Genomic DNA, 14,074 nt, shown 5'->3' on the forward strand with positions numbered 1-14,074 from the left:
GGATAATAAACTAATTTTGAAACTTAGTAGCAAATTGAACGTCTGAGTGACATACGGCCAATGGCCAGATAACTAAACTAGGCACAAAACCGCTTAGTGGCTATACAGCCGGTCTCAACCTAGACCAGAGGCCAATGGCCGGATGGTTGCTTTTTTCATAAAATCGCATGTCCCAACATGGACAATGGCGTCCGGCGACACCCCTCCGGGTGCGATCGTCGCAGAGAGAAGCCTACCTGCTTGCTCTACGTACCTATGCAGACGGCAAAGATTGAACGACCAAATTGGTCAACTCATAGCCGTCTGACCAGAACAGTCTAAAGAACGACTAAGTTTTCGGAACACCGGATGTCCTAAGACATCAGTCGGTGACCGACCAAAGTTCTTACTTAGGCTTTTCATTCAAAAATTGCACAGACTCTCCCATTGGGGAAAAAAGAGTTGTGCAACGGCTATACAACCGTCTTGAAAAAGACATGAGGCCAATGGCCGGATGGTTATACATTTTTGTAAATTCGTCTGCTCCAATGTGAAATATGGCGTTCGGCGACACCCCTCCGGGTGCAATCGTCGCAAAAAGCACTCTATCGTTTGCTTTACGTACGCATGCAGGCGGCAAAAATTGAACGACCTCATTGGTCAACTCATAGCCGCCTGACCTGGGTAATCTAAAGAACGACCAAGTCTTCGAGAACCGGATGTCCAAAAGACATCAGCCGGTGACCGACCAAAGTTCTAACCTAGATTATCTTCCGAAATTATTCAAGTCCTCCCAATGGGGTAGAAGGACATTGAAAGCATAATTGGATTACAAACACCCCAGGCGGCCATTTGCCTCATACCCTATGAAGAGTCAGGCGACCATTTGCCTCCTGCACTATGAAAAGTCAGGCGGCAATTTGCCTCCTGCCCCAAGGCGGCCATTTTCCTTCTGCACTATGAAGAGTCAGGTGGCTATTTGCCTCTTGTCCTATGAAGAGTCAAGCGGCCATTTGCCTCCTGCACTATGAAGAGTCAGGCGGCCATTTGCCTCCTGTCCTATGAAGAGTCAGGCGGTCATTTGCCTCCTGCCCCTGGCGACCATTTACCTCCTGTCCTGAAGAGTCAGGCGGCCATTTTCCTTCTTCCCCTAGGCGGCCATTTGCCTCCTGTCCTATGAAGAGTCAGGCAGCCATTTGCCTCCTGCTCCCAGGCGGCAATTTGCCTCCTGTCCTATGAAGAGTCAGGCGGCCATTTGCCACCTTCCCCTAGGCGGCCATTCGCCACCTGCCTTATGGGATGTCAAACGTCTCAAAAATGTTCTAAGTCACCCAAAGGTCATATGACCACCATAGTGGGGCTAAAAGAAATAAAAGTCGTCATTTGTCTAGTTCAGGCGGCAATCATTATTATAATTGATTAACTTAGAAAATATCATACCATTTAAGGTATCAAATTTTTCAAGTTAATCAAATCTCTCTTTTATTGAACTAGACATATGCCGTCCATAGAGATTTTGAACAAGCGGAAAATAAAGCCTTGATTTCGATAGGAGTAATTCCTCTAGAAAAAGAAATAACCCCTTCCGAGGGGCTAATGTTTGGGGGTAAAAATACCCCCTATATATGGACCAATGCCACCTCGACACTTGTCCGCAAGCTCAGTGCTCAATGAGCCAATTAGAGAATGACACGTGTCACTCAATGATAGAAGGGTGAAAATGGGCTTTAAGCCCACAACCCTTGAAACCGTACAACGGTGGGAAGCCAATCTACTTAGGTTAAATAACCTAAGACACACATATCCCAATGCTCTATAAATAATGATCATTACATCAGTTTCAAGGGATCGAATTCTCTCTCCAAGGGCAATGTCCCCCCACAATTACTCTCCCTTCTCTCTACTTTCTCTCTCTAAAATACATTATTTCGATCACTGACTTGATCGTCGGAGGCGAACCTCCGGCCCCCCCCCGGGGTCCGTTGTTTTGCAGGTGACCGGGCCGTTCGAGTGTTGCATTGCGGATCTGTCTCCCGCGGGACGTACACGCCCTCCACTCAGGTACATACAAAAAACCCCAAAACAACCATCATCTTCTAATGTCCTATACTTTCCTTTATAAATATACTGGAATATGGGGTACAAAAGGTCAATTGATCCTTCTGTTGGATCTTCCATGTCACAAAGTTGATCTTCAAAAGCTATGGTTGTATCTTGTAAGTTACTTTTGCCTACTTCATATTCAAGGTCAACAACAAAACTCAAATATTTAAATCTGAAAATGTACTTATTCTCCTCCATTTCTGCAAGACACAATCCAAAAACAAAAAAGGAACTAGCTTACAACTGTATTCAACAATAAATCATTCACATCTTTCATTGACAAAACACGGCACATAACATACAATTAATCAATAAAATAAACATTCAACCAAATTGGACAACATCAAGTCAAATTAGTATAAATATAACTGAATCGCCTAATCAATTTCAGACATGTAGCCTAATTGCAAAAAACCACCAATTTTATTTCCCCAGGAACCCTAATTCCAAATTGCACAAAACCCCTAAATTATGATGTATTGGATTCATACCTTTGATGCGAATCGAGAGTCTGAACTTCAATTGATAAATTCATCACAGAGTACCAGCTGCAATTTGAAGAAATTTGGATGAAATTTGGGGGAAAAGTTGTGAATTGATGTTAGATCACTACCACAAAATAAGGAATAGATAGCGCCTAAAACAACCAATATAGATCGCCTGTAGGGCGCTCCTCTGAGGGGGTGCCCTATAAAGTCTATAGAACGCCTCTTTGAGGCGATCTATATCTAACACAATACATAGCGCCTATCTAAGATAGGCGCTTCATATTTTATATAAAAAGTAAATAAAAAACCAGGAAAATAGAGCGCTCATCTTCGCATAGGCGCTCTCTATTCCTTACTTTTTTAATAAAAAAATCATTATTATTATTATTATTATTATTAATTAATAATAATAATAATAATAATAATAATAATAATAATTCATACAAAGTAGCTAATAACTAAAACACCCTAACAACAAAATTCCTTAAAAAATAAATTTACATTAAGATTTCTCTATAATTAATTACGGAATAATTATCAATGTGCTAACATGTATAGCAGTGCACAAACTTAAAATGCTGTCGAAAGTCGAAACCACCTCAACGACGGAACCACCGCAGCACCTCCACCAACCTCAACCACGGAACCACCAGAGCGCCTCAACCAACCTTAACCACCTTCCAGGCTTCCACTAACAGCGCACAAAAATAGAGATTTTGCACCAATAACCCACAGATCATTAACATGAAAAATCAGAAATTAATCTAATTATAACACCGAAATCAATTGATAAAAGATGAAAATCAGAATTTAAAAAAATGAAAACCAAATACCCACAGATCTAAAATAAATGAGAAGTAAAACGAATATTTAAAATGAAAATCAAAAGTTTGAATTAGAATTAAATCATGACCTACATAGATCGACAAAAAAGGGGCAAAAAATATCATATCAATCACTCTAAAAACCCAAAAAACAGATTTGAACATTAAAATTCGGACACAAACGAGATTAATCTTCATAAACCTTTACAGCAGCAACACTTCAATTCAATGCATCGAGACAAACGACGGCGACTTCTCCAACTCGATCTATGGCGCCCTTGTCATTACCAGTTCATGGGGTTTGAGAGGAGAGGAGAGAAGAGGAGAAAGAAAGAGGAATGGAGTTTTTTTTTTAGAACAAAGTGGAATGGAGTTGAGAAGACAGAAAGAGGAGAAAGAAAGAGGAATGGAGTTGAGAGGACAGAAAGAGGAGAGAGAAAGGAGAGGAGGGGACGGCGTGCGAGCATTTTATTTTAGGGTAAAATTTCTATTTTTTTACATTTTTTTTAATTATCCTAAAATCATATAGATCGCCTAACTTAGAAAGGCGATCTATATCTATAATCATATTTTTTTATACAAAACATATGGAACGCTCGATTAGGAGAGGCGTTATATAGGTTCAATATACAAAGCGCTTATCTTACATATGCATTCTATAGAATGCTAGAGATCGCCTGTCTAACTTGACAGCTCTCTATTATGCGTTACTTATTCCCTATTTTGTGGTAGTGGATAATTTATAAGAAAAAAAATCGAAGAGGGAAACATTCAAAAGAGTCAAAATAGCCGTTTTTAGCCGTTATGTGGGGCCCTCAAACGGATTTATCACCGGAATTACAAAAAGGTGGTAATCTGAAAACTTTTTTAATTTAATGGGTGGTTATTTAAAATAAATTTTTTATTGGGTGGTAATTTCAAAACAGGACCACTTTTTGGGTGGTAATTTGCAAATTTTCCAAAAAATTATGCATGTTCATAATTCACTTTCCTTTTTTCATTGTTTTTCCTCTTTGTTGTGTTGAATACTCCCACTCTAGTAACAAAGCTTAATAATCATAGTTGTAATTGTACTTATAATTTTAGAGACAAGAAAGTAATAGTGGTCATGAACAATAATAATAAAAATTAATCAACCGAAGACGCCAAATGGAGAATTTTGCAGGTGGCAATATGCACACATAATTGGAAAAAATTTCACCTTTAGTACAAAAAATATGCACATTTAACTCGACAAATATGCATAATCAGTTTAAAAACGTACACAAATTTTACAAGAATAATGCAGATTTAGTTTAAAATTAAGCATATACAATGTTCACTTTCACTTGATTCCTCTTAATAATCATTTTAGAACATCTTCTAAATTTGAAAAGAAAAAAAAAAGGGGGAACAGATATGAACAGGGAAGAGGGAGAAGGAGAGGAATGGGGAAAATAGAAAGGGAAATCTATAACCCTTAAAAGTGAAATTGGGTATGAAAATTTCTACTTTTTGCTATTTCCTTATGAATAGTGCACCCGATTTTGCCCCTAAGTTTTGCTCATACTTTGCCCTTTTATGTCTTTTTGCTTTTCATTTTTTTTAATTTTCACAATTTGCCCCCTTCATTATCCTCTTTTCCTCTCATCCATACATTTCCTGACCTCCATTATTCTTTACTTTTATTCGGGTTTCCTCTCCTCTCCTCTCTTTTCATGATCTTTTTCTTATTTGCTCAGCTATGGTGACCCAACCCAGAAAAGAAGGTTGCGGTGGCAGCCACAATAATGGAAGAGTCCCATCCTCCAGCCAATCGTTTCTCTCTTTCAGATATTATAGTTAGGGTTTTGATTTGGTATGTAATTTCTTTCCCTTCTAAAATCCGCCAAATTACTCCTACCAAAGTGCAGGTAAAGATGCCCCTTTTGTCTTTTAGTCTTTGAATTAAGTGTTACTAATACACAATGTTGATCTGGGTTTTATTGGATGATATTAATTTATTAGGGAATTGAAATGTGTAAGAAACAATTTGCTTGCTTGCATTTTGGTATGTCAAATTCTGATTTTATATACTCCTTAAAGAGGGTTCAACGATTATAATTTGAGTGTTCCATTGTTTCTAGGTTTGTGTAGAGCTTCAAGCTCAGATCTTTAGGGTTCTTCTAAGCTTGATTATTTCTGATTTTATTATTTGGGGGATTTTGTAGGAAACCCAGATGTTCAAGATTGAATTAAAGAAGATATTCTTGATTGAGTTGTCAATGTTTGTGCCAAGGTGAGTTCATTGGAATCTAATTTAACGTTATATTATTTGCTTTTGTCTTGTAAATATTTGATCTTAAAGTGTTTGATGAATTGCTTGAATGAAATAGATTGTGGGTATTTTCTACTTTAATCTAGGGGTTTGTGTTTTCATATGACTCTTAATTATGAATCGCATTTGATTGATGATCAAAATCTAGGGTTCATCGCCAATTTACTTGGTGTTTGATCTCTCCATTAACTTCTGCTTTGACTTGGGGTTTGATTTTTCCATCATGAATCTCATCTGGGTATGTCAAATTCTGATTTTATATACTCCTTAAAGCGGGTTCAAGGATTATAATTTGAGTGTTCCATTGTTTCTGGGTTTGTGTTGAGCTTCAAGCTCAGATCTTTAATTAGGTAGTGTCAGTTTCATGATTTTGTTTGGGTATTTCATCTTTTCTTGATTAATTGATCTGATGTTCCAAATAGTTTATCTGTTATTTTTTGGTAAAAGACTTTTTAATGATTTGTGGTTGCAGATCAGAAGAAAATATAAGGGACCATGCCTCACTAATCACTATCGACCTCACCCAAATCGACTATGACTCTGTAAGATTTTAATTTTAGTTTTTATTTTTATTTGTTAAGTTTGTGTAAAAGTTTTACCTTCAATTTCATTAATTGTAATTGATAATTGAATTGAAGTAGTGATGATGAAGTACTAGATTTTGAATGGATTTTGATCTGGCGTTAACTATGAAAGATTTATTGTGTTTTGGATACAATTATTCTAAGGTTGTGACTCTCTTACTATAATTCCCTTTACATTTCAGGTCACTTATATTCCTTCTTATGGGTTATACTTTAGATTTTTTTTCAAACAATTTGGATAAATTTAGAGTCTTGTTTGCTAATGAGCATAGTTGGATTCATGATGAATGTAGCTAGCTAGGGTCGAAACATTTAGGAGATCAAGAAAATTGTTTTCCATTGTTTTATGTGTAGGAAAGCATCTTAATGATCTTGTTTAGCCTTTTGTAAGAGGTTAAGTTGGGTGATAGTATGAAATTAAAATAGAGATCTATTGTGTCCTATGATCGTAAATTCTTAATGTCATACGATGGGATGTATGAGCACAATATCGTGTTGGAAACTTGATTTAAGATAAATGTATCCAACTAGGAATAAATATTTTTAGGAGATCAAGATGAATGATCTTGAGTATTGACTGATGTGTATAATGATAAGGGAGGGATATTGTATTTCTATTACTTGTACCTGTAGCAAAATGTTAACAGACTCATTTATTTAGTGCTGAATTCCTGATCCAATGGCGTCTTATTCTTGCCCCTTAAGGTTTTTTTTCTTCCATGAATGCATAATGCTAGACCTTTTATGATGATTATCTTCAAATGCCAAAAAACATTTCTTTGCTCAAATATCATTTATCTTGACTGCAAACATGCTTAAAGATCTGGTACTGACCATCTTTCAATTTCCAGGTTAAGGTTCTCTGGAGCAAAGGCCACAAACCACTACCTCCACTTCATCCCCTCTTAATTAAGGGCAGAAACCTCTACAGATTGAACACATTGAGGCGGGTAAGCAATAGATTTTTTTTTTTTTGCTCTTTCCATGCTGAAATTTATGATTAGATTGCTATTACTTAGAAGTGGTTGCAATTGTCCGCCTATATTAGATATGGGAGTCATTGCACCACGAAATAGTCATCTATAAACCTCTGGTCCTGAAAATGAGTTTGTGGTTGTTCATAATGGGGTTTTTACTAATTATGAGGTTTGTTTGAATTTTTCTCAAGGGTCCTCTTTGTACTTAACCATTGATTTTAAAACTGCAATTCTTGTATGCTTTGTTTTACATATGCTTCATGCTTTATATAAGTTGTCACCTCATGTTCATAAAGTTTTGCCAATCTGAACTTTTAGCTTATTAAAGTTTCTTTACCACCTTTAAATGTCTGAAAATGGATCAGCAATGCCAATAGCTTAATTTTTTTTTGCGGGGAAATTCCATACAACGGACAATAATTACTACAGAGGCTTTTTTTTGTGAAATTGTTAGGGATTGATATAAGCTAATTTTATGTTTTAAGAAACGTGTAAGAGTAACTATCTGTTTGGTAGGTTTAGTTGTTTCTTCTTGTTACCAATGCTTATTGACTGCTTTCCTTTGCATGTTTAGGTATTGAAAGAAACTCCTATAACCTATATTTGAACTAAAACTTCCAAAAGTATCTTACATACCGAGCTTAACAAATTTTCTCCTCCTTTCTTTTGAGTTATCATTGCATTTAATCCAAGCCGTTAACTGTTTAGTAGATAGTTCCAATTTCAAAAGCATAGCTATTAAAAAGTCCTTTTCTCCATCTTGTCCATTTTCTCATATTTAGAAGTCGGAGGCCTAGCTCAAACAAGCTCATAGTAAATTCTTTTTCAATTATAGTCCTATTATCAATTGCTATTCTTTTTCCTCCAGCATATGCTGATAGTTCATAGTAAATTTTCCTTTATTAGAATGGATGGGATAATTGGGATGTCACTATATGTAATGGTCTTAGTTCTGCACAATACAAGCTCTTATTGTTTCTCTCATATGTGATATATGAAGTTTTAAAGATAATATGGCTTATCTTATTCATATTTGTGACTTCCTGTTTCTATTCTGTATACATTTCATGATAGTTAAGTCCAACCTTGCAGCATTGATTTGTGTTTTTTTCTTGAAGTTTTGTTATCTTTTTTTTTATCCCACCTTTGACCAAGGTTCACTGCTACAGATTTATTTGGTTTTATGAAGAAATGCAGATTTTCTGGTTTTGAATTTGATTTTATGTGGAAGATCTGGGTTTAGATATTAGCATTTAACACTTTGAGTTATTTTCTTTGGTGTCATTGATTTCAGGTTATAGGCGGGTGAGCAATAGACTTTTTTTTTTTGCTCTTTCCATGCTCTATATTCAGAATATATGATACTTTGTATCATCATGAAGGTTTTTGTTAATTGGGCACTGCATGTGCTCTTGTAGAAATAGCATGGTTGGCTTGTTAGAGCTAGAAGAAAGTCCGAAAAATGGCTTTTGTCTTATATTATACTCTGTATTAAGAATATATGATACTTTGTATCATCATGAAGGTTTTTGTTAATTGGGCACTGTGCTCTTGTAGAAATAGCATGATTGGCTTGTTAGAGCTAGAAGAAAGTCCGAAAAATGGTTTTTAGGTAGTTAGAAGGCCTTCTTACTACCTAAAAACGGGGTTAATTTCATAATTAAACTCATGAAAATAGAACGAAAATAACAAAATTGTTCTTATATTAGCTCTTTGTATCCTTGTGAAAGAATGATATTGTGTGAGATTAATGTTAGTTTTTAAATTTTGAAGATTTTGTTGTTTTGCATTGTAATGAGAATTTGATTGTTACAATAGTGATTGTATTGTAGGCCCGCTCTTGTTACATTTGTCATGTTAAAGATGAAAGAAATAGCTAAGAGGGACGACACTCCTTTGATGGCTAATGGTAAACCTGTAGTTGTGAATGAGCAACAGGTGGAGAAGTTTCTTTACACTGCCTTGAAGTTGCTAAGATACTCAAGAATGACAGTTGTGGTACTTGTTAGCTTACCGCCACCACCTCCATCACCCATCTATATTTTATATGGAATACTTGGATCTTTTGGTGGAAAACATTCTAAGGCTTTTAACTGTAAGAGGATACAAGAAAGATGTGGTCACGTTGTATACATAACTTCTTAGAACCCCAATTTTTGCTACGGGGATAAACATGGTGTACTTAAGGATCAGAAAATTTGAAACTACGTATTTGTTCATATCTTCTGTTTTGACAATTCATTGTATCTTTACAATTTTGTCAATCATTCTTTTTGTAAGTGTAAGTTTAGGCAGCCTGTTTATTTATTTTTTATCAAGAATATGTAGATAAATTTCTAAATATACAAGGATAATGTTTATGTGTTTAAAATAAGGAATTTTTTCAAAGAAAAAAAAATTACATGTATAGCTAATCTACCAATTTAAGTTTCAACTAACAACTCATGGTATGATTAATGAAGGGCCTTAAAGATTTTAATTTACTTTGGATTATCAACTTATTGATTAACTCTCAATAAGTATCAAAGTGTTTTCCTTAAAGGTATAATGACATCTGACAATATAAAATAGTACGTTGTATAGAATATGAAATAATTCGTACAATATCAAAATCATGTCAATCTAAGACAGGATTTAAGACAATATGGAAGTAATAAAAGGAGAGATTAAGAGGTGAGATAGTGAGAATAAACTTTATAATATTACCAAAATTAAAAACTATGAGAAAGAGTAGTAAAAAGAAAAATGTTTATGACCACTTTTAAATTAAATTTGAAGACAAGATATTGGTCATTTTAAAAAAATAAATAAATAAAATATCATTAGTGTATGGTTTATTTGTATTATATATTTTGAAGAAAAGGTAAGCAATTTATTTAAGGGTGAGACACATAATTGCATGTGATTTTTAGGAGTGAGCGAACTATTTATGCAAGAGCAATTTATTTAGGGGAAAGTACATTATTTATCTAGGAGTGAGGTAAATTGTATATAATTTTTTGGGGTGAAGAAATTATTTAGGGCCTGTTCATATTTACTGAACTAAGCTGAACTGAATTAAACTGAACTGATTGAAGCTGAACTGAAATGAACTGATTGGAACTGAACTGAATTGAATAGGGGTTCACTCGGTAAAAGATTACTTAAGGGGTTACTCAATCAATGGTTACTTGAGGGGTCCAAACAGGGGTTACTTAAGGGGTTCACTTAGTCAAGGGTTACTTGAGAGGTTACTTGGTCAGGGGTTACTCGAATTACTCAGTCAAGGCTTACTCGATTATGAGTTACTCAAGCAACTCAGACAGTGGTTACTAGGTCATGGGTTATTTCAGGAGTTCGGTCAGGGGTTACTTAAGGGTTTATCAAGGGTTACTCAATCAGGGGTTACTTGAGGGGGAGGCGTTACTCAGTTAAGGGTTACTCGAGGGGTTCACTCATGGACTACTCGAGGGGTTACCGGGTTAGGGGTTACTTAAGGGGTTACTCGATAAAGAGTAACTCAAGTAACCCCTAACCAAGTAACGTGAGTAAACTCAGCAACTCGAGTAACCCCTGAACGAGAAAGTCGAAAAACCCCGACAACTCGAGTAATCTCATACCGAGAAACTGAAGTAACACTTTTCGCACAGTACAACAAGCTACATACAAAAATTTGTGATTATATAATATAAAGTATGATTAATAAGATATATTTATTTGTTCGTAGGTAAGAGAAATAAAAAAAAAAGTATAAATGGGGTTGGTAAAAGAGAAATAATAAAATAGTTATGGACTCTTACCAAAGCAAGTAGTGTGGCAATTATTATGAAACGGACTATGGAAGGGGTTACCTGAGTTAATTTGTTACAGGTTACCCGAGTTATTCAGTCAGGGACTACTTTAGTTCCTCAGTCAGGGTTACTTGAGGGTTTGGGACAAGGGTTACTCAAGGGGTTCGCTCGATCAAGGGTTACTTGAGGGGTTACTCGATCAAGGGTTACTTGAGGGGTTCGGATAGGGGTTACTCAAGGGGTTCACTTGGTCAAGGGTTACTTGAGAGGTTACTCGGTCAAAGGTTACTCGAGTTACTCAGTCAAGGGTTACTCGATCATGAGTTACTCGAGCAACTCGGTCAATGGTTACTCAGTCATGGGTTATTTTTGGAGTTTGGTCAGGGGTTGCTTAAGGGTTTAATCAAGGGTTACTCAATCAAGGATTACTTGAGGGGTAAGGGTTACTCGAGGGGTTCAGTCATGGATTACTCAAGGGGTTATTGGGTCAGGGGTTACTTAAGGGGTTACTCGATAAGGACTAACTCAAGTAACCTCTAGCCAAATAACTTGAGCAACCACATCAACTCGAGTAACTCCTAACCGAGAAACTCGAGTAACCCCAACAACTTGGACTAATCCCATACCGAGAAACTCGTGTAACCCTTGTTACACGGTACAACAGGCTTCATACAAAATTTGTGATTTTATAATATAAAGTATAGTTATTGGGATATAATTATTTGTTCATAGGAATATAAAATAATAAAAAAAAAAGTGTAAATGGGGTTGGTCAGATAGAGATAACAAATATTTGTGGACTCTTACCAAATAAAGTAGTGTTGCAATTATTATGAAACAGACTGTAGCAGGAGTTATCTGAGTTATTTTGTTAGGGGTTACCCGAGTTATTCAGTCAGGGGTTACCCGAGTTACTCGGTCAGGGGTTACTTGATCGAGGGTTAGGGACAAGGATTTTTCAAGGGTTCAGTCGGTTAAGGGTTACTCTAGGGGTTACTCGATCAAGTGTTACTTGAGGGGTTCAGACATGGGTTAATCAAGGGGTTCACTTGGTCAAGGGTTACTTGAGAGGTTACTCGGTCAGGGGTTACTCGAGTTACTCAGTCAAGGGTTACTATGTCAAGTAACCCCTGGCCAAGTAACTTGAGTAACCCCAACAACTCGAGTAATCCCTGATTGAAAAATATTTAACACAAAGCAAGAAAAAGCTCAAACATGTGATCCAATCCAAGCAATGATATTAACTTTTCTAATTTTTTGTACTCCATATCAACATAAGTGTCAATGCTTTTGTGATATAAATAATTTCTAACATTAATATATTTCGATATGAAATAATTATATCCTTGTAGGCGTCGCTCGAAGTGCGCCTATGTAAAAGCATGTTGTGAATATGCTTGACACTCATAGGAAGTGGGAATTGACATAATACGATTAGGGACAAGGAAAGTAGGGAGCCGCCAACAAGTTTTTAAGGAACTTGTAAACCGTTCACGGATCATAAAGGGCAACCACAATAAAGGGACAACGATAGGCAACAACGATTGACCCATGAAGGTTACACCCTATTCATAATCCATGAGATTACTAACTCCATATGGTTCGAAACTACGAAAGGAGGATCGGGGATGATGGTACGAAGTGAGTCATGGAGTCACATTCGCCCGTATTGGCCTCTACTCGATTCTTATAGTGAAAAGTGATTCCTGCGATCTCAAAGGCATACAAACAAAGATTCAATTTGCTCCAAACTATTATTAAGCTAAATTGGTTGAATATTAATGCAACATATAATTCTAAAATATTTGTGATCACTTGATTAAACAATAAGATTAAAAAGGAACCTAAACCGGTTGTCCAAATTATCTTATTAGTCGTGATTTTAAATTACATATTCCCTTTAACATGCAATATGGTGATCATAAATATAATAAAATAAACATTAATATTGGAAGCAATTTAACAATAATTCTAACAATACAAAATCGTTAGAAAAATAATAGAAATAAAAGGAACATAATTCTTACTTTGATTCTGTTTGTTTGCAACTACAAAATAATAAACGAGTTAGTAACTTCAAGGAAATAATAATAAAACAATAATTAAATTAAATTAAATAGAACTGATTTGGGGCCAAACCCTCAAACAGTTCTACCTTTCACGCCTTGGCTTAAGGACAGAACCACGAGTAAAGTATGGACTCCTGGGAGTGCTTGAAGAAGGAATTTTGAAAGAATAAGGGTAGGCTAGTGTTTAGGCTAGAGCATAGAAGAGAGAAAAAAACTAGAGAATTAATTCCTGCCCCGTACATTAGAAATGAGGGGGTATTTATAGAAAAAATGTGTTGAGGTAACACACGGAACCCTAAAATGATAAAAACCCTAAAAAAGTAAACCGCGACACGACACTGTGTTCCATGACACGGGAATTCTCACCGTCAGACGGGAAAAATTCCCGTGACGCGGTGAACAGTTGCGTGACGCGGGAAATATTTTAGGGTACGGGGAATAAAACGTGTGAAGGGTTTACGCGGAAAGGACACGAAAACTCCCGTGTCACAGCAGGTGTCCCGTGTCACGGCGATTCCCACCGTTGGTGGACAGCTCCCGTGACGCGGGAGTCTGTGATCCGTTTTTCCGTCTAAATTCATTTTTAACCCTAATTTCGTTCAGCATTTTAAGTGCCGATTGATAATTTCGGGCCATTTCTGATTTATTATTATTATTTGGGCTAAAAAAAGAAAATAAGTAAAATAAATAAAAGGTTTGGGCCAAAATAAATAATAATACAATAAAATAAAAAGGGTTTGGGCTGAAATTAAAAACTATGCTTTGACTAAACATCAAGACTGATCCATGGACTATTGAATTTAATTAAATACGATTTTTTAAGCACTCTCGGGATTAAATACTGAACCCGACCAATAGTGACAGTGAAAGGTTGTTCATCATCGGATTTGGTTTTGGGGAGACATTTTTAGGTGTCTACAATCCTACACACTCATTCCAATAATTTATATTCCATCCAACTATGAATTCATGAACAAAATAATA

General features: G+C 36.0%; 1 protein-coding gene across 3 annotated transcripts; it reads left to right on the top strand.

Moving 5' to 3' along the window:
- Positions 1-5,030: 5,030 nt before the first annotated feature.
- Positions 5,031-9,599, top strand: LOC145557066 (uncharacterized). Of its 3 annotated transcripts, none has more exons than XM_081618495.1 (5): positions 5,031-5,286; positions 5,584-5,651; positions 6,163-6,232; positions 7,126-7,224; positions 9,070-9,599. In XM_081618495.1, the coding sequence occupies exons 1-5, from the start codon at positions 5,164-5,166 to the stop codon at positions 9,070-9,072; spliced, it is 363 nt and encodes a 120-aa protein (XP_081474621.1). In that variant the 5' UTR covers positions 5,031-5,163; the 3' UTR covers positions 9,073-9,599. The 3 variants fall into 3 exon arrangements, with proteins under 3 accessions (XP_081474621.1, XP_081474619.1, XP_081474620.1); XM_081618493.1 differs by having other exon boundaries at positions 9,084-9,599; XM_081618494.1 differs by lacking the exon at positions 9,070-9,599 and adding an exon at positions 8,546-9,025.
- Positions 9,600-14,074: the final 4,475 nt, after the last annotated feature.

Source organism: Chenopodium album, chromosome 1 (genome assembly GCF_948465745.1).
Source record: "Chenopodium album chromosome 1, dcCheAlbu1.1, whole genome shotgun sequence".
Lineage (NCBI taxonomy): Eukaryota > Viridiplantae > Streptophyta > Magnoliopsida > Caryophyllales > Amaranthaceae > Chenopodium > Chenopodium album.